Consider the following 19686-nt stretch of genomic DNA (forward strand, 5'->3'; position numbering starts at 1 on the left):
AGAGGTTCAAACTAACTGACAGTGTTTATTTGTTATAAAGAAAAAAAAAATAACAGCAAAAAAACAAACAACACAACCAAACAGCAGTAGGATAGTCTGTAATGTTTAACCCCCAAATCTCACACCATCTGTAGTCTTTCTTTTTGACACTGAATCCAGATAAAAGCACCTGATTCTGTCACATTTTTCACTGATCATTTGATGAATTACACTGATCCAATCTCCAGAGTTGTCCTTCTAAAACTCCAACTCAGAAGAAAAGAAGTCATAGAGGGCTTTGTTTGTGGCTTGTAAGAGCTCTGATGTGTGTGCATCCTACACACTGGAACAAAACCTGGTACATAAAACCTTTGATCTCTAAAACAGGACTGCACAAACTCAGTTTGGAAGACAAAGCACAGATCTTCTGTCAACATGTTTAAGTGAAGCTATTTTCAAATAAATATTTCAAACTTCTTTAAAATCCAGATATCCATGGGAAAGTGTGTAGAGGTATGTGTTCAGGGAAAGACACCTAACAGAAATTTAGGATTATATTTCATCCAGCTTCATTCCTAAGAGAAAGCAACACAGTTCTCAGGAAAGAAATCTGACACAGTACAGAAGGAGCAGCTGTGTCAGTCCTCCAGGAACCACTAGAAGATACTCTCTTCTTCCAGCATGTACCATGCAGAAAGACAGGCTGGGAAAGGCAGGACTGTTAGGATGTGGGCTCTGTACTCCCAAAGGAACTTCTGTAAATGAACAAAAACCTTTTCGTGTGAATACATCAGTAGGTTGTGTGGCTCAAATCTATTTTCCATAAGAAAAGGGATGGCTATGTTTTAAAAGGTGAACAAATGTCATTACAGGATGGAAACAGGAGTCTGATGGCTTTTCCAGATATCTGTCTCTGGAGGAAAAGCTTGTAGAGACGTATTTTCTGTATACTATTTCATGCCAGTGCCTGGATCCTCTTGCATTGTGAAAAAGGCTTAGATAAGCCTTAAATCCATGAAAAAACAGACTGTGGTCTGGGTTTTATAGGCAGCATGCCAGCTTTATGAATGAGAAAAATCTCCAGGACATCTAGAAGCATCTTGTCTCCTGCCACAGCTGCTAGCTTTGAGGAACAGTCCACGTGACTCACTATGTCCCCTGCTACCCGAACTCTCCATTTTTCCTCTACTAAACCTAAGTAGTCTCTGCAATCAGATCCTCAAATCTGTTCTTCATTTATCGCTCCTGGCACTACCTATGTATACCAGCACAGCTCCTGTGAGTTATCTTCAGAAGTACTACAACAGAGCACCATATTGCTCTCCTTCCTTACAAACCAAGACAAAGATGAGAGGATATAGGAAACCAGTGTTGTTGATAATGCTGAAAACCAATAAGCCTGAGCAGCCAACAGATCTGCTTATGATGCATGATATATAGAAAACTTCAGTGCTAGTATCATAATTTATAAATGAATGAGGTCTTCAGTTGTGTCACCAGGAGACATGATATGTGGAATATTAGCATTATTTTAAAAAATAAAGTGCACTGAACACTGCGCAATTCTGTGAATTGTCTTTCCAGCACTATAAGAGTACTGAATAAAGTTGGCTCTGTACACAGCAGTCTCTGTAGGAGAATTCCTGCTTTCAGAGCAAGACAGTATTTATTTAATTGCACCATTTATTGTAAGATATGGACATCATGTCTTTCGTCTACAGATTAAGATTTATTGCCATATTTGTTTACTTTCAGTTCTTTCACTGAGACAGGGTGGCAAATGAGAAAACAATAAAAAAAATTCCCTTATGGTCTTTTGTTTCAGAACTATTAGTGGCCTGCATCGGCAAAGTCTATTTTCTCTCTTTGTTTTGTAAAAGGCACATATCTTGTTAAAGATAGCTCTGAGCAGTATCTTCTACAATTTCGAGCAGCACTGACAAAGTCTGAATTCAATCTAAGCTTTGCAGCTGAGGCCAGTATTTTTTTCTTATGTTTCACAGTATTAGCTTGCATTATAAAAAGAGACATTCGGAGCACCATGCATTTCAAAGGATATAATTTATTTCCTCTGTTTTACTTAAGAAAAGCTGGGCTGAGCTCACACCCTAAAGATGAGCCTATACTAATTAATTCACTGCCAGCCACAACCAAAAAATCATAGAATCATAGAATCACAGAATGACCTGGTTTGAAAAGGAACACAATGATCATCTGGCTTCAATCTCCCTGCTATGTGCAGCATTGCCAACCAGCAGACCAGGCCGCCCAGAGCCACATCCAGCCTGGCCTTGAATGCCTTCAGGGATGGGGCATCCACAGCCTCCTTGGGCAACCTGTTCCAGTGCATTTCCACTCTCCATGAGAAAAAAAAACTTGTGCTGGTTTCCCTCACAGGTCTTAGGTCTATCACCAGGTTATCTATCATAAAGCAAACCTCAGTAATGGCCCAGATATGTTGCAATTGTGAGGTATATAATTTTTACTTAAATTTCCAATAGTTTTAAGTCATTTTGTTTTCCCACTAGTGGACAGCATGCACCTGCTCGGCTCATGGAGGCCTAGTGGAACCTGATTTAGAAAAGTTGAATGACTCTGCCAACAGTCTATTAATACACCTGAATCTTAGTCAATTGTAATAGGAGACTGGGTGTATGCACCTCCACCATCAATTACTTCCTGTCAAGAAATGTGTAGATTTGTTGCTTGGGGACACGGTTTAGAGAGCAATTCTGGGGGTAAGTGAGCAGTTGGACTAGATGATCTTAAAGGTCTTTTCCAACCATGATTCTATGATTTTACAATTCAGTGAAGCCCTGCCATAGTAATTCAGTGTCTAAGCCCTCAGTGAGTACTGAGGTATCAACCCCCTTCTTTATTGAGCCAGCAAATGCAGCCCTCATGGCACACCTATACATAGCACATACTGCCTAAATCTTCTGTCTCCACAGGACACCCATCATGCCTAGAAAAGCAGCTGCCTTCAGCCTCTGCTCTGAAATCTTCCTCTCAACAGACAATGGGATAAATGAGGTACATCAAGATCTCAGGTGGCCACACAGAAAAACATAGCCTCAGTGTTGTACATGCGTAGTACTCTTCTATCTATTTCAATTGAAAGTACTTTACAGAAGTGTTCATTTTTTAGTCTGCATTTGAACAGCCTACCGTAATAGAAGTTTGACCCATGATTAAGTTTCCTACAAACAAAAATAGTGCAAATAAATAATAACAACACAATTATGTGATGTGCTCAGATGTTTGTGCCCTTACTGCAGGAAAATCATTCATATATAGAGAGGAAAATAAGACCCAAAGTGTCTACTTCAAGGCTTAATGATGCTGCAAGATGCACTGTTTCTGAAGGTCAGCAGAAAATAAATGTTCATTTCTGGGGGTGCTAATATGGGCAATATGGAACAAACAAAATCATGGACAGGCCCACCACCACAGCAGATCAACAAGGAAAAAAAAAATCATAAAAATCTTAAAATTTAGTTTGAGTAGAGCATGTAAGGAAGGAAAAAGGCAAAACTAAGGCTACGCAATTGTCACAGCACATACCCAGACTAGATAAGAGGTTGCTTTCTAACTGCTGCTTCAGGATTTGCTACTTAACTCTACAATACAAAGACACCCAGTCCTTAAGAGTCAGACTGGCATCACTTCTGCAGTGGGTTGTCACTGTATCTGCTGGCCCTGATGCAGAGTATCCTAAGGCTGGCTGCCCTGCAGTGCTGTCTGTGCCTTCTATGGCTTCTTGCTGGGACTGGAATGATGGGAATTATTTATCCTGACAAAACCCAGTAGTAACTGCAAACATTAGGAAAAACTTCTCCAAAGGAGTGTTTAGGCACTGGAACAGGACGACAATGGAGGTGGTAGAGTCATCGTCCCTGGAAGTGTTCAAGAAATGTTTAGTTGTTGTACTGAGGGATGTGGTTTAGTGGGAAATCTTGGTGATCGGTAGACAGTTGGACTGGATGACCTTAGAGGTTTTTTCCAACCTTGGTGGTTGTATGATGATGATTCTATCACTATGCTTGACTAGACCCCTGTATAGGAAGAAGGATTTTCTACCACATGTCAGTAGAAAATGCTGGCTCTGGAGGTGCTGAGAAATCAGCATCTGTCTCACAGTAATGAAGTGGCTCGCCCACCCTTCCCTGAGACTTCAATGGATATTTAGAATAGGGTTCAGGATTAACTGGCATCTTTTTGTGGCTCTTTTCTGTGCTTTTCAGTAACATGGCTTCTAAAGCTCCTATCTCCATTCCATTCTTCTGCCAATTGAGCTTTCAGTGGGAGCAGAATGGTCAAAACAAAAACAAAAACAAAAACAAAAACAAAATTATATTTAAATTTAAAATAGCAGAAGAAAATGAGGTTATTATAGTGTCTTAACCAAGTTTATGTATGGGTAAATCAAGTTTGGTGGCCCTCAACACCATGGAGACAGCATAGGAAGAGGTGACACAAGACATCCATAAATCATTTTTAAGAATATATGTGTAACTGCAATCTAAGGAAACCTGGTTATTCTTGGAACATAGTATGATGTTAAGATACAATAAAAGAAAGAGAGAAATGCTGATAAAGTGCTTACAAACTTCATGTCACAAAAAATGCTAGTAAGCTGAATAGTAGTTTTGTCACAAGTTAAACGTAAGCACTTTCTCCAAACAAAAATATGGAAGACTGCAGTAATACATCCAGGACAATGTGCCACTTCAGGAAAAGGAGAAAATTCTTCCATTTTTACAGTTAGCTGGGAGGAAGAGTCAGTTTACGTATCCCTTGATGGGGCTAGCACTCTATGCAGTTTTAATTAACTTCAAATTTGAAAACTTTATTTAGCCTATGCTGAAAGGAAAGCTGCTTAATGTTGTGTCAGCAATTCTTCCATACAAGTTTCTGAAGTTGCTAACACATGCATATATAAACTTTGTAAAGTTACAGAGAACTTGAGCTGAGCAAGATGTTGTTTAAATGGATAGTCAGGTATATCAGAATTAATGAAGGGAGACAAATCTTTCCCAAAAGTAAGGAAAATCTTCTCCCATTTGCTACACACACAGTTCAGATGGCTTCAGGGGATCTTTTAATGTTATCCTGCAGGGGAAATAAAAATAAGAAATGAATCCATTGGAAATACTGTCTTCATTCTTCTTGGAGGCTGCTGCTGAAATACTTGCAAACCAAATGCAGTACCAAAGGAAGAAGTCTTAAAAGTATGTAGACCATTATCAAGCAGTGTGGCAGGGCAAGGTTTCCAGCTGGATACAAGGATCCTCACCCTCACAGGATCAGAAAGCCCCAGATTGTATTGCTGGTAGCCTCAGCAAACATGGCTCATTACAAAATGTCTGCTACAGAATTCATGTCTAGATTACATTCATGGTTACAAGGGCATAGCTTGGCAGAGGAAATAAATTAGTACCTGCTATTGACTAGAGTGCCATTTATTGCAATATCCTACCAACAGCTGTAGCAGCAGAGAAGGTTTTTTATTTTTGCTCCAAACTTAACTGATTATTGTAACAAAATCCCTAGTTCGTTAGCTTATTATTGAAAAAGGAAGGAATGAGATACTCAGTTTTCACCTGAGTGGTTAGTGCATCTTCCCTGCTTGAGGACATCCCCAAAGATATTTCTCTTATTACAGGGAATGACCCTACACTGTGAGTTGGGTCAACTGAATTTGGCTACAAAGTTAGCAAGAACACAAGCCAGAGGCAAGTGTCAGTGCTATTACAGTACATAATAGCACAAGCTTTTCCAAACTGGAGTCAAATCCACTTTGACTATATGTAACGTACACAGTGCATAGCACTATTTTGTGCTTGTGAAACTACAAATGCTGCAACTTGGAGCATTACCATGCCAAAAGAGAGCTAATGGGTCATGAACTTCAGACATTGCTCACAACCTTACTCATCAGAAGAATAAGCAATGGTTTTAAACTGCTGTGTCTACCTTTCCTAGTAAGCCACTGCCTGACCTCCTCTAAGAAGCAGAAATATGACTTTCAAAGCAATGAAAAGGAAGTTGTGCACAAATAAGTGTGCTTTCTGAACAGCAAACACCTTTAAAACTGTTTCTTCCCTTAAGACTGCAGTACAGGAGGCATATCTGTAGTTAGCAGTTCACACTGCCAATAGCTCAGACACTGTCCTAAACATCACAAAACACAAATCTTGCTTGCCCTCTGGAATTACACTGCTCTGTGCAAAAGCAATGGGAAAGTCACATGCAAAACAGATCCTTATGTCTCCACACAAAGATGCTGAAAAACTCTGGAAGCTAAATTGACACCAGACTTTTCTCTCTCACTCACATCAGGACAAATCAGTTTGGATCTTAAAGGAGAAAAGCCAGCTTCAAAGACTGTACAAATGAGAAGAGAACAAGGTCATGGCATGGTGCAAGTTCCAAGTCACCTTTTGCCATAAAATACATCTTTGCTAAATATTACTTGAAAATGAAGAAATTGTCACTTACCTGAGGGCCAATCAGACCATTAATTCCTGGGAATCCAGGTTCTCCCTTCTTACCCTGTGTGTTGAACAGAAAAACAAATCTTAGACACTAAGGAAAAAATGACTTGCTGAGACTTTCCAAAATATTTTACCCCCAGACTGATATATCATCAGCATGGAAAACACAAGGGCTAGATATAAGGCATCAGTTACTGGATGTGTAATTCTAGTGGTCTCTGATAAGTGTAATGTCTGTCCAGTTTGTAGATACTGCACTTTCCAGTCCAGATTTTGCTCTTGAAGAAAAAAAAAACAAAAAAAAAACCCAACAGTTTGGAAAACTGTGACTGGTTATCCAAACAAGAGACTGGTTATCTCTGGAGGTACATGAAAAATCATGAAGAACAATTCCTAGCCCTAACATAGCGAGAAGGAAATGATGTTTAATGTTCAACATTTCTCCCACTTCTAACATAAATTTGTTATTTTCAAGCAAAGAAGATTGCATCGCTTTGAAATCACACCAAAATCAATCTAAATACTTGACAATTAATTGAGAAGTTTCTATGGTTTGTAAAATAAAACTTGATAAATATAGTGAGCTGAATATAAGCTGAATGGAACCCAGCCTCTTAAGTATGTACAACAATGGGCAGAATGCCTTTCTAAGCAGTGACCACACTCCCCAGTATTGCAGAAAATTCAAATTCTCTCAATTAATTCCTTGCATATTCAGATCTACCAAGCCTCATAGTCTGTATGTGGCCTTCCCTCCATAGAAGAGGGTTGGTTTCAGGCATCTTTTGGCCTCTATTCCACTCCGCAGTCACATCTGGGTGCTTCCCAAAGAGCATCAGAGAATTGACAGTACTGATATTCAGCCAAGGGTGTTACCACATACAGTACAAAGCTTCATCCCTCCCCAACCAAGCCAAGATGTGTCCTTTGTGCTTCCTGCACTGTCTTATGCATAAAGAAAGAAAATAATTAAGAACTCTGGTGCATGGATGAATATAAAAGATTCACTGTCTCTAAGCCAGAAAAGAAGAACAAACAAGGCATTTCTAATTGAGGTTGGCATTATCACCAAAGGACAGAGCTCACCTAATTCTCTGCAATAAAAAAATTTCCTCCAGACGAACAGGAGAATTTCACTGGTGCAAGGAAAGGATAAGCCAAGTCTTGGAGCATACCCATGGGGGTAGGATCATAGAATCATTAAGGATGGAAAAGATCACTTAGATGATCTAGTCCAATCATGCTCACTAAACCATGTCCCCCAGTCACATGGATGCAGCAGATGTGTCTCCCTTTGGGGTTGACCTCAAGTAGTGGTAAAATACGGAAAATGTCCTAAGTGAGAAAAAAGAGGAAGAAAAGGCAGAGAAAGGATGCCTGAAGAACTAGAGTTAAAGCAGAAGTTTGATTGTTTCTCAGCTCAAAAGTTTACTTGCTGTGTTACTTTGAGTAAGTCATATATTCTGTGACTCAGCCTCCTTGTAAAAATAATCTATCCTTCCCTGACATGTAATAGATACTGAATCATTAATACTTCTGAGGTTGTTAGTAATACACTAGGAGGTTACAAGATAAATCATGTAAATATCTGAAAGTCAGAGAAGTGATTTTTCTCCTCATTTCTACTTCTCATCAAAAATGATTTTCTTTTTTAGAAGGATATTATAATTAAGTAAGTTTTATGTGACTGATGATGTGATTTGTCATGCAGATGTGCAAGTCTGATATATAATTTTTCCTTTATTTTTTTTACTGAAATATGTCCAGAAAAAATTTATGTAATTCCTGTTGACTTAAATGAGTGAAACAAGTAAAATATCACAAGCAAATCAAGTTTACATCATATTTTATCTGATTTTGACTAAGTTCAGTTAGCTGAGATGTCAGAATCTGATCTTTTCCGTAATTTTTTTCACAACAAAAGTGTCATCTCTCATACACAGAAAAGTTTAAAAGGAAAATTAAATGAATTATTATGAAGTGCTTGGGTACCAGGAAGAGTTTGCATTCATTACCAAGCTCCTGATATCAACAGGAATCTACCTAATATACTCAAATACATGCACTATTCATGAGCAGTCCTTCCACTTACTCAACATCTGTCACTTCATTCTTTGTCAAACCCCATTTTCACCTCAGGATCTCACGTCACCACATGAATCAACACGTTTTCTAGGTAAATACTCTAGATGCATTTTGTCAACTGCCAAAGTGACCACAGAAGACACCCCCTTAAAAAATCTTGTATAAAATATTAAAATTAAAATATCTGCACCTCATCTTACAATGCATGTGCAACTTTGGTTCCATTTAGAAACATGAATTCAGAGAGCACAACTGAATGCAGAGCAGAAACTTGATATATAATTGATATATTGTGAAGGAGAATAATGGTATTAGCTCCCAAAGTAATCACCTTAAATCACAGAAACAGAATTATTTGTATTGGAAGGGTCTTTTATAGGGTCATCCAGTTCAAACTCAAATCAGATATTGAAAGCTGGAGAGCATGAATACACCCCATTGTGTACTTAATACGACACCATAATGACTGATTGTCATGATGTTGGCTGGAATAGAGGTCTGAATGATGCCATATTTTAGATTCTTGAGGTGATAACACAGGGATTAGTTGTTGCAGAGTATACCCCTGAACTTTTCAGCTCCTCACACTGCTCTGAAAGCAAGGAGCAGGGGGCACAAGGCGGTGGGAGAGGACAGAAGCAGGACAGGTGGCCCAAACTGACCAAAGAAATATAATATACCAGCAATAAAAGCTGGAGAAAAGAAAGAAAAAGCAGGGAACACTCAGAGTTGATAGCATTTGTCTTCCCAAGAAGTGGTTTCATGTGATGAGTCCTGCTTTCCTCAAAGTGCTGAACATCTGTCTGCTAATGGGAAGGAGTGAATAATTTTCTGGTTTTGCTTTCCTTGAGCACATATCTTCTGCTTTACTTAGAATACTCTCTTAATTACTACCCATGAGTTCTTGCACTTTTACCTTTCCAATGCTCCTCCCCTTCCCACTTGGGGAGAGTAGGCAAGCAGCCGTGCACAACACTGATGCATGACTGATACACAGGACAGCAAAATCCCAATGAGACTCTTAGTGTTGCAACTGAAAAGATGTGAGTAGTGCATAAGGATCTTATATTAGTGGTCCACTGTTGTATGACTTCAATGACTTTATAACTTAAGAGCATTGTCTAGTTGTGCTTTTCTGAATATGCTGCATTTCAAAAACCTGGTCCCATATGATAAAATTATTTGGGGAAGCTGAGGAACGAGTAGAAGCTACAGCTTCTTCCTGAGGTGTTCTTAAAAGCTGAGAAAGGCAGGAAGGACAAATTTTGCCTCCTGGGATAAGTATATACTAGCTGCTCTGTTTCCACACATTGGCCAGCCACACTAATCTGCAGCAGCAATAACAGATGTGAAAGGAGGCTATCCTTTTCTTGAGTATAACACTGAAAAACTTTGCTACTTTTCAAAACACCAAGAAATCCCTTTCAGCAGCATATAATTATATTGACACAGAGACTGAGAGTGTAATTTCCCATTGTGAAGAGAACATTTTGGCTGCTCAGAGGTTAGCCAAAATCAAACTGCAACAGAGTTACTCCATAGTATTACAGCCTGTCTGGAAAGTACAAAAATACTTGCTGGGTGAAATTATACCTATGAGAGCAATGCTCAGTGAAATGTCACATCACCTAATAATATGACAGAGAAAACTAGCAATTATGCTCTGTTACTTACAGCAAGAATCAGCTAAGTGTGTAAGAACATCTACCTTCTACTATATGAAAGATGTTATTTGTCTTCATCAGCAATTTGAATAATAGCACAGTTAAAAATGTGCTTTATTGGAAATGTGTTTACCTCAATGACAGTTACAGTTTATTTTTTGATTTAATCTACACCATCAATCCTTTCTTCTTTCTTTCTATTCATTTACCTAATTTTTACTTCTGTGTTGCTGAACTTTACATGGGGAAGGCAAAATCATCTGAACAGTTCAAGCACCCCCAAATACATATAAACTCAACTAAGCTTTGGAAACTGTCATACAGAAGACATAGAAACAAGGGGAATTGTTAGCTTCACACTGCTAGGAGGGAAACTGGGAAAGGCTCTAGCCTGTTTGTTCTCTTGCTATGCAATACCCTAAACAGCTGTATATTCTCATAGCATGGTTATCACTGAGATTTGGCCCCAACCTTTTGGTACCAAATACATAGAGGGAACCTTAACTGTGAATTAATATAACTGCTAGCATAAATGCTAGGTTAGATGATAGGATTATGCTTTCAGTCATGTTCCTTTACCTGTATATAAACAGCAGTGGTAACCAATAGTTGAACTCCCCAAAGGCACCTTTTACAGGCTCTGAACATAGGCAATAAATTAAGAATCAAGAGCATCTTCGTGGCTTGAGAATGCAAATACCATTGGGGATAGCCAGCATGTGGGTGATTACATGGAACTGCTATAATAAAGAGAAATAAAAACCATTAGGACTACTGGACATTAAGAGAAGTCACACCTTTGAACTGCCTCTTTCCAAAAAGTCTGCCTTGTTTGCTGGGCAAACTGTTTTTCTTCTGGATTATCTCCCTAATGTTGGTATCTCCAGGGGGAGATGTGCTATCAGCACTTTCTTTCTCAATTCATATTATGAGAAGTCAGAACAGGAATATCATAGGCAACAACTCACCTAAAGAGGAGAAAGGGAGGTCAAGAAGGGGAAAGTCTAATACCTGTTTTTCCGTCCTGCTATTAAAACATAAAGAAGAGTTCAGTAGCCCCCAGAGATCTGGGAAATTTATCTCCAACATTACAGCTAACAGTGATAAAACTATCAACCTCTCTTCTGGGCAGAGGGTATGCCCTGAACCCAGTAATCCCCAGTTTTAACAGAACCCTTCAGACTAAACTGTAAAACAAATACGTAGCACTTACTGAGACTCAGCCTTGTTAATCTGGTTGTAAAGAGTCAAGAAGGTTGATAAGCTTTTTGTGCTGCTCTGATTTCAGGGATAAACATTCAGGGGATGTGGACCCCGGCACACGAAAACATGCTGAAACATGACAGTTGAATTAAAGACACAGAAGACCCCCTTAGGTAATTCACTCTTGGAGCTGCACTAGTTCCCATTGCCTCCAGCCTGACAAAATACGATCCTGAACTTCAAAATTCACTCATGAAAGAAGGATCTGGCAGTATATTTTTTACATTATCTATGTTTTGACATCCAACCAACTCCCATTCTATGCTTGACTCTGCACAAATTATCTTGTGCACCAAGTTGAAAAAGGTGGAATTACTTATCACTCTGATTCAGGTACAGTGAAGTCTTAATCATAGATAAGGAAATTCATTAAAGAGTACAATTTTTAAAACATATTTTCCATCAAGAATTTTTTTTTTCCCCACAAGACCATTCTTACTATTCTATGAGACTCGTATTTTTTAGTGTTTTTCACCATTCTTTGAGCATGGGAAAATTCTGACAATACAAATTTAGAAAACTAGGCTGCAATGCATCACATCCAAAGTTGGTCTAGGTAGCTGCTACCTCACACTTAAATGGAAAGTACTCTTCTAGGATAAGTAAGTGTTTTCTCTTGGTTTGTTTATCAACATTTCAATCACTTGAATGAATTTGCACCATTTCAGTGGGATGAACTTTTTTCTCTACATTTATTTGGAGCACACTTCAGAAGAACCCTGTGTTTAGTCTAGATTACACTAAGGTCTGTGTGCTTTCCATGAGCATATCAGATAAGCACCTTTTGTGTCTGTAATGCAAGAAAGATTAGGATTATTTCCATTATTTCTAACAATAAGATGTGTGAAAAGACTTTGAAGCAGAATCAGAGTACTTCAAACTCTCTTCCATTTCTCAGGAAGAAGACAGAAAGAGAGGAGAAAAAAAGAAGAACTAAAATGAATCCAGACTCTCAGTGTTCTGCCTCCTTTTTTTTCAGGCAATTTTAGTAAAATCAGAGAAAGAGTACTGTCACTGAATGATCTTAGGGATGGGTGAGAAGAGCGATGCTTTGTAATCAATATGAAGGTATTGTTGTCAAAATATAGACCTCAGGTGCCAGGCACTTGGAAGCAGCTGTGCAATAAAAAGAACATAATTCAGTTGTGTGGTTTAGGTAGGAATTGTTGTCTCTTCCTCTCAGGACATGATTGGAAGATAAAAGTGAATTATCAGATTAGCAGTTCAGCAGTGATACTGAGGGGATTACGCAGAATTTTTTTGTATCCATAAAAGACTTAAAGACCTGCAACTAAACCAGACTAGTGGAGTGGAAAAGTGCTTTTAAATGTACAAATGGTGATTTGTCTTCCCAACCTATGCAGCCTTCTTAGCATGCTGCCACCGTGTGTAGCCCTCCTATTATCTTCTGGGTTGAAGATCTATGTCTGGAAGCATGCATTATTACATGCTCATGGGAATGAGCTGCAGGAGGAAGAGGTTCATATACAGCAAGGTGAGCTTCTGATAAATTTGGCAATCAGATTGCTGCAATAACATAAGCTTTTTTTTAGACCATAACACCTCCTGCACTTCCTGCTTAATTTTTCTAAATAAAGCAATATGAAGATAATCCATCATACCTATAGGTCAGCTTGGGAACAACTTCTCTCTAAAGTCCAGTAGAATCTACTTCAGAGACAGCCCCTGCTGTCTCAGACTGCATCTTCTTGCAGAACAGTGATTCCAGCCTTCAGGAACACTTTCTGGGACTCACCAGTTACCTCTGTGCTTTCAAGAGCAGCTGTGTGTGAGCATCCTGATTAGATGTCCACAGCTTCTGAAAGAGCACAGTGTTGCTCTGTGTTCCATGGAGAAGCCAATGTAAAGTTCTTGGAGACCATAGGCTGCAATCCTTATTTGGTGGTGAGGCACCAAATGCAAAAGATAAGCATTACCCTGGTCAGAAGCCCTGGGCCAACAGAAGCCCGGATGACCAGTGTTCAACTCCCCCCCCCCCCGGTTATTCAGTCATGTTCATGTGAAACATAAGCAGAACATTCTGCAGATGCTCTAAGAATTGTACAGTATAAGCAGGGGTGATTGGAAAAGTCTTATTTTGGACAAAATGCACAATGAGTGCCTTTATATGGAAGATTAAGTTTGCAATAATCATTTTAAGAAATTAATCCCCCACTTCCTTTCCTATAAAACAAATGGTGTATCTGTAAATAATGTGCCTTGTTTACTGCCAACTACGCTAACCCACATATTCTTTTATTTCTTCAGCAGTAACTGGAACCAAAGTTCATGCCAAAAGAATATCATGCTTCCTTTTTTCTTAGAAATCTTTCTGAAAATTATGACTGCTCTTGTTGGCCAGACTATCATTAGGATATTTGGAACAGTATGTCATCTGCTGTGAAATTTCATTTACACTCATTTACACTGTGTAGGTAGCCCCAGCATCATATTTCTGACATCAACCAACAATGGCTTTGTCTTCACAGACCTCAAAAACTTCCACTTCCAGTGGACTGTCTTATGAGGCACACTCTCCCCTACAAAATTGTTCCAAACATTTTTAGTCCATAAGTAGCCGATGTCAGTTGCACTACAGCTAACTGAAATGTTGCAGCCTTCTAAGAACTCCAGCAGAAGTTTGTATGTACAATACATATCAGGACAGAAGACCTGTATGCGTGTGCATCATTTTTATCTAAACCTCAACTGTGGACCATATGGCCAAGCTGAAGTTGAACCATACTGCAAAACAGTAACTGTTCTACATTAGCCCCTCTTTGCAGCATGTTACTTGATAGGATCCTGAAGTCAAGTAGATCAGAAGCTGGAATTTACCTTTGCACTGTAATCTGTCTATTATGTTACAAGATAATAATGCAGAACAGTTACATAGTCCCTCAAGAATGAAATTTTCAAGATATATAAACTCGTGTAACATCAAATCCTGAAACCTCACCTGTATAAAATTCCACCCACATGAAGCAGCAGAAGGATCAGCCAAGTAGATAGTGAGTTTCATCTGTTCAACACAAGATCTACTAATAACACTGGAAAGAAGACCCAAATCTGCCATTGGCTGTTTCTGACTTTCTGTCCTCACCAGAACATGAAAGGCTACACCTACATTAGCAAATACAATGGGCCAGGACAAGTGCAAAGATCACAGATATTTATGTTTGTACAGACAAACTTTCCCTTTCACAAAGAAGGATGTCACTTTATCAGAGACATTTGGGGGGAGATTGCTTCTTGGCATGACTCAAAACTGTGCCGTGAAAAATGGTTAGAATTAAACTCATACTGTCACTACTGCTTTAGTTCTGTTTGGTGTGCTCATTGTGCTCACACTGTTATCTAACCATACACACCTGCCACTATTTACAGCAGACACAGAGATGGAGAGATGTGACTAATGCCTTGCAACAGGGCTGGACTCACAACCAAACTGCAGCGTTGTGACCACATCCTCACGGCGCTGTGGCTTCAGAGCCAGCCTTTACCTCACACCCAGTCATTTAAAAACAGACTTGAATAGATACTTGCTAATATTTCTGTTCATGGCATTTTAAGTACTACAGTTTTTTTAGAGAAATACTTGTTCTTGCAGCCAAATTTATGAGAGATGGTAATCAATGCCTGGATCCATGCTTAAGCAAGAACTATGTTAATGATGACTCAGCAGCATCTGCTAATCAGGTCTCTCTCCCACATCTGTAGGTTACCCATGTAGCTCTACCAACCTCAAGGTTTTGATTCAGCTCAGATATTTAATCATTGAATAGTGGTTTTTAATTAAAAAAAAATATCTATCACCTAAGATGGTTGGTGACTAATAAGGACCCTCAGGAAAAGTAACCAGCTAGACACAACAGAGTCAGGGAAACATTCAAACTCAGTGTGTATCAAATGACATCTCTAATCAAATGATCATTAGCAGGAGCATTTTGTATTGTGTGGCAGACCCTGACAGATCACTGTCCTTTACTCAGCTAATATGTTCTATTAATCTTATTCGAAAAGCAGTGTTTCACAGCAGGCTTTAAAACCACGCCAAATCAGAGCTTGTCAACTCATAAGTAAAGCACAGCAAAGTTATTTGCAAAAGGCATAAGCCGATATTTTCTAAACACTGGAAAACTACAAAAAAGCGAGTAAATGACCTTTTCCACTGTAGCATTAACATGAAGACTGCAAGCATCATCTTCTCCAGCAAAAGATTCTCAAAAAGCCTAGCGTACAGTTCAATTCAATATCAAGCAACTCAACTGGAAGTCTGCAGAAAACCATCTACTAAAAATGTATGCCAAAGTTGTATTTTCCTCTGCCTTCCTGTACACAAATTAGTGTTCTCAAGGTGAAACAAAAACAGAATGGCTTCACTTTGTAATATGCATTCTAAGCATCTTTGGAGTTCATTTCCAAGACAACAGCATTTCTCTGAAATTTCAACTTGTCCATCTTATTAGTGGTTCCACATTCAGATTCATATCTTAATAAGGGTGATACTACTCCAAGTTTCACTTGCAGCAGGACTCTATTTTAACATTTTTAGGAATTAAAGCTTTTTTAAGACTCTTCCAATCCATTTTCCACCTAAAATGAGGTGATTTTGTAGGTCATTTTCCCAGGCTTGGCAAGTTGAAAAATAGCTTCTATGAGACTTCTACAGGAAATTCTGTCAGATTTTACATTCTTATAGCATTTACCAATAAGCATGGTACAAAGTGATATTTGTCAGTGCTCAAAATATATTTCAAGCAGATTTTTATTTTTTTCTAATTAGTCACTGCTTTTTCTATAGAAAATATTTTGCTTTGTTTTTTAAAGACTAACCATGTGGCTGAGTGTGGCTTAGGAATATTCCTTTAGAAAATAAAGTTTCCATTAATTCTACCTCTGATAAACATCAATATAATTAACATAGGATCCCATGGGAAAGAGGAGTAAGAATCATCTTGACAGCAAGAAGCAGAGACAAAGAGAGCAAAAGACGAGAAAGAAAATTTCCCAGGGCAACAGGGCATTGCAATACAGTTTGTGGAATCCAAGAGGTACTGAATGTTGCTGGACCATAAAGAAGAAATAGGAAAAAGGATCCAGGCTTCAAGGATCCTTAAATAAATGGAAAAGTATACATAAAATGAGTCAAAATACCAATTCTTACTGAATGCTGCTGTCCCTGGCCTACTGAGACTTAACATTGAATTAAAAGAGCAACTCACCCTTTGACCTGGTAAACCTGGGACTCCAGGCTTGCCCTCTAGACCAGCCTCTCCCTTTAAAAGTAAAAGTATTTTTAGAAGGTTAAGCAAGTAAGAAAAACTAACGAACTTTTAAACTGTTTCCTAATAATGCTGGGCTACAGTTACTGCATGACACTTAGACAACACTTATCTGATAGTTATGTTGTCCTGTGAGAGGAAGAGAATAAGAAAATGGCATACAGAAAAATGACAATTCCTTGATTAAATACAAAGTATACAACAATGTTTAAAGCACATAATCAAAATCAGATTTACCTAAGTAAACCTTCACAACGCCATCAATTTTATAAAACCAATCAACAGTGTAACACAAGGAAAAATTGAAAAGTGAGGAAATGCAGAGTATGTGCAAATCAGGCAGCAGTCTAATGTGAAATTTACCACATAGCTGTGTTATAAAACGTACCCGGAAGACATAAATAAGTAAAAAGAATGCAGGTGTGCCTAAGTTATTGCAAATACTGTGTTGTATTCCTTGCTGAGATACAAACACACATACCCACCTCTTATTATAGCTGGGACATTGTGGCATAAAGCCAACCACTTTGCAGCAACCATTCTTTGATCATTAGTCTATGACAGCTTACAGGTTTTTCTGGTGAAGAAAACTGTGGGCATTGTATAAGACCTTAGTAATGGGTAATGTATAATGTTGTGCATATATGCCTCACATCAGTCTGAGTTTCAGATTCTGAGGACTGTAAGCAGTAAGAGAAATTACTTACTGGGAGTCCAGGAAGTCCAGGTTGGCCTTGAGGTCCTCGTGGGCCAGGCTCTCCCTGCAGAAAGATGTTAAGAAAATAAAGTATTAAAATACTGGCAGAAAAAATCATGTGGGCATAGTTCTCATACAGGTAAGCTGTACAAGACCTACACCACCCCTTTCCTCATTGTTCCCAAAGCAGCAGTACAGGGACCAGCTGATTTAATTCTTAGCTACTTGAATTACCAGCACTGATTGCAGTGCATGCAGAACGATCCATCGATGCCTAGTCATCATTTAACCATGACTCTCTCTTCCTCAAAGGTTGTAAGTTAACAAAGACACTGGGCTTCCCTGGATATTCCAAATACAGTTTAACTTTTATATTAACACTGTCCAAATTTTAAAGAATTGCATGGCTCAATCTTTCCAACTTACACTTGTCACTCATGTTAGATTCACTGCACTTCAAAAGGACATTACCCTTTTCCCTCTCGTTTAAGTTTATAGTCCCCACTATATGTTAACTTGTTTCTTGATTCTCTGACAATGCTTCTATCCACCTTAATTTTGAAATGCCATTTTAAAGAAAATCTAATCTATCTGGCAGTTGAAGCACATAAAACACCTTTGCAGTGGATGCACAGATATCAAATCTCTCTTACTTGCTCTCCTTTCAGGCCTTCAGAAGGTACCTGTAATAAAAATGTAGAGTCATCAAAGGGAAAACTGAAAAAGACAACAAAGAAGGTTGGAGTATGACTGTCCCACGCAGTGTATTCTTCTCCTCTCATCATTCCCCAGTGTGCATGCTGGAGGGATATATTCTATTCAAGCAAATCATGGTTTGCTCACTCAGCTGTCTGTGACAGGATTTGTGTGGCTGTATAAGCAGTAAGATAGTTCATTATCTCATCAACATAAACTAGTTAGTAAGCACGCCTCAATGCAACCAAAGTGGCTGTGACAGACAGCTGTCAGTCATCTCAGTTCTTCATTGGCACAATTTTATATTCAGTGTTACTCGTCTCAGTGGCTGTTTTAATGTTTTCCACCAATAGACCTGAAGGACTATTTCCTAACTTTTAATCCATTTTTTGGAAAGCAAAATGGATGTACCCCAAAAGCTTTGTTACCATCCCCTGCAGAAATCAGTCTTAAACCTCTCCTCTGCATACTTCTCTGTGTATTTTCTTTTTCCATGCACTCGGAAATTAGCTCTAGACATCTTGTGCCCCTGGTAATGATACTTTTGGTTTCACTGAAGGCATCACTGAAGAGCAAGGGATGCTTAAAAGCACGTTAAGCTTGTGCCACAGCAAAGATCAGCCTCTCCTTATGTTCTCAGTTTGCTCTCTTTTCCACTTTTGTCGGCAGTGGCTCTGTGACCATCATGGAAAACTCACAGTCATGTCACAACATTGCTTTATCAGATGTACCTGAGGTGATGCTTTCTTTTCAAGACCTCATCTTCACACTTCAAAATCTCCCAAAATTATTGGCAGCACATCTCCTTATTTAACTTATCTTCATAAATCTTAACTGGCATAAATTTCACTTCTTTAAATCCATTTAAGAATATTGCATTTAAGAGAGCCTTCAAATTCCCATCTTCCATCTTCTATTTTCACACAATAAAGCTTACAATATTTGATTAAGATAACAAAAACAAAAATCTTACTGAAGATCCTGGCAATCCGGGGAGCCCTGGTTCACCCTGCAGGAAAAAAAAAAAACAAAAATGAAAAAGAAAAAAAAAAAAAAGTAAGGTAAGACAAAGCACAACATAACACAAAACACAACATAGAGCAAAAGCAGACCTCTTTTTCCAATTTCTGTACCATCCCAGAGTTGATAGATACGAATATGCAACCCCATTTAACTTTTCTCCACTCTGCATATAAATACAAGCAGGAACTGATTGTCTTCTGTTACTATAATCATTGACATACATCAATTTCAGTAATACTGCCTTAAAATGGTGCCTTTTTCCTCAAGTCATTTTTACAGTGCAGAATGACGTTATAAGTATTTGGTTTAGCACTGAGATGCTACATCCACTCTGCATGACTTACTGCCACCCAGGCTAACAATTTGTTCCAGCAGTTTGTCTCCAGCAGAGCCCACTATTTATCATGCTTTAAGACTAAGACTCCAGAAAGTATCTCCTCTACTTTAGGTACAGTCCAATGCAAAAATGATCATTTAGCTACCTTTCACACTCTATT

General features: G+C 38.6%; 1 protein-coding gene and 1 long non-coding RNA gene across 2 annotated transcripts in view; one reads left to right on the forward strand and one right to left on the reverse strand.

Annotated features, from left to right (window-relative positions):
* The window catches only part of LOC128090871 (uncharacterized), a 579571-nt gene that overhangs the window by 162456 nt on the left and 397429 nt on the right, over positions 1-19686 (forward strand). The gene's annotated exons all lie outside the window — the stretch shown is intronic.
* Positions 1-19686, reverse strand: part of COL22A1 (collagen type XXII alpha 1 chain) — a 225347-nt gene that overhangs the window by 73037 nt on the left and 132624 nt on the right. Inside the window, exons 20-24 of the mRNA XM_052703565.1 lie at positions 19140-19175; positions 18124-18153; positions 17481-17534; positions 16714-16767; positions 6481-6534 (exon numbers count right to left, since the gene is read on the reverse strand). Coding sequence (XP_052559525.1) covers positions 6481-6534; positions 16714-16767; positions 17481-17534; positions 18124-18153; positions 19140-19175 — 228 coding nt within the window. The remainder of the gene's footprint in view (positions 1-6480; positions 6535-16713; positions 16768-17480; positions 17535-18123; positions 18154-19139; positions 19176-19686) is intronic.

This window comes from Tympanuchus pallidicinctus, unplaced genomic scaffold (assembly GCF_026119805.1).
Source record: "Tympanuchus pallidicinctus isolate F22 unplaced genomic scaffold, pur_lepc_1.0 scaffold5, whole genome shotgun sequence".
NCBI lineage: Eukaryota > Metazoa > Chordata > Aves > Galliformes > Phasianidae > Tympanuchus > Tympanuchus pallidicinctus.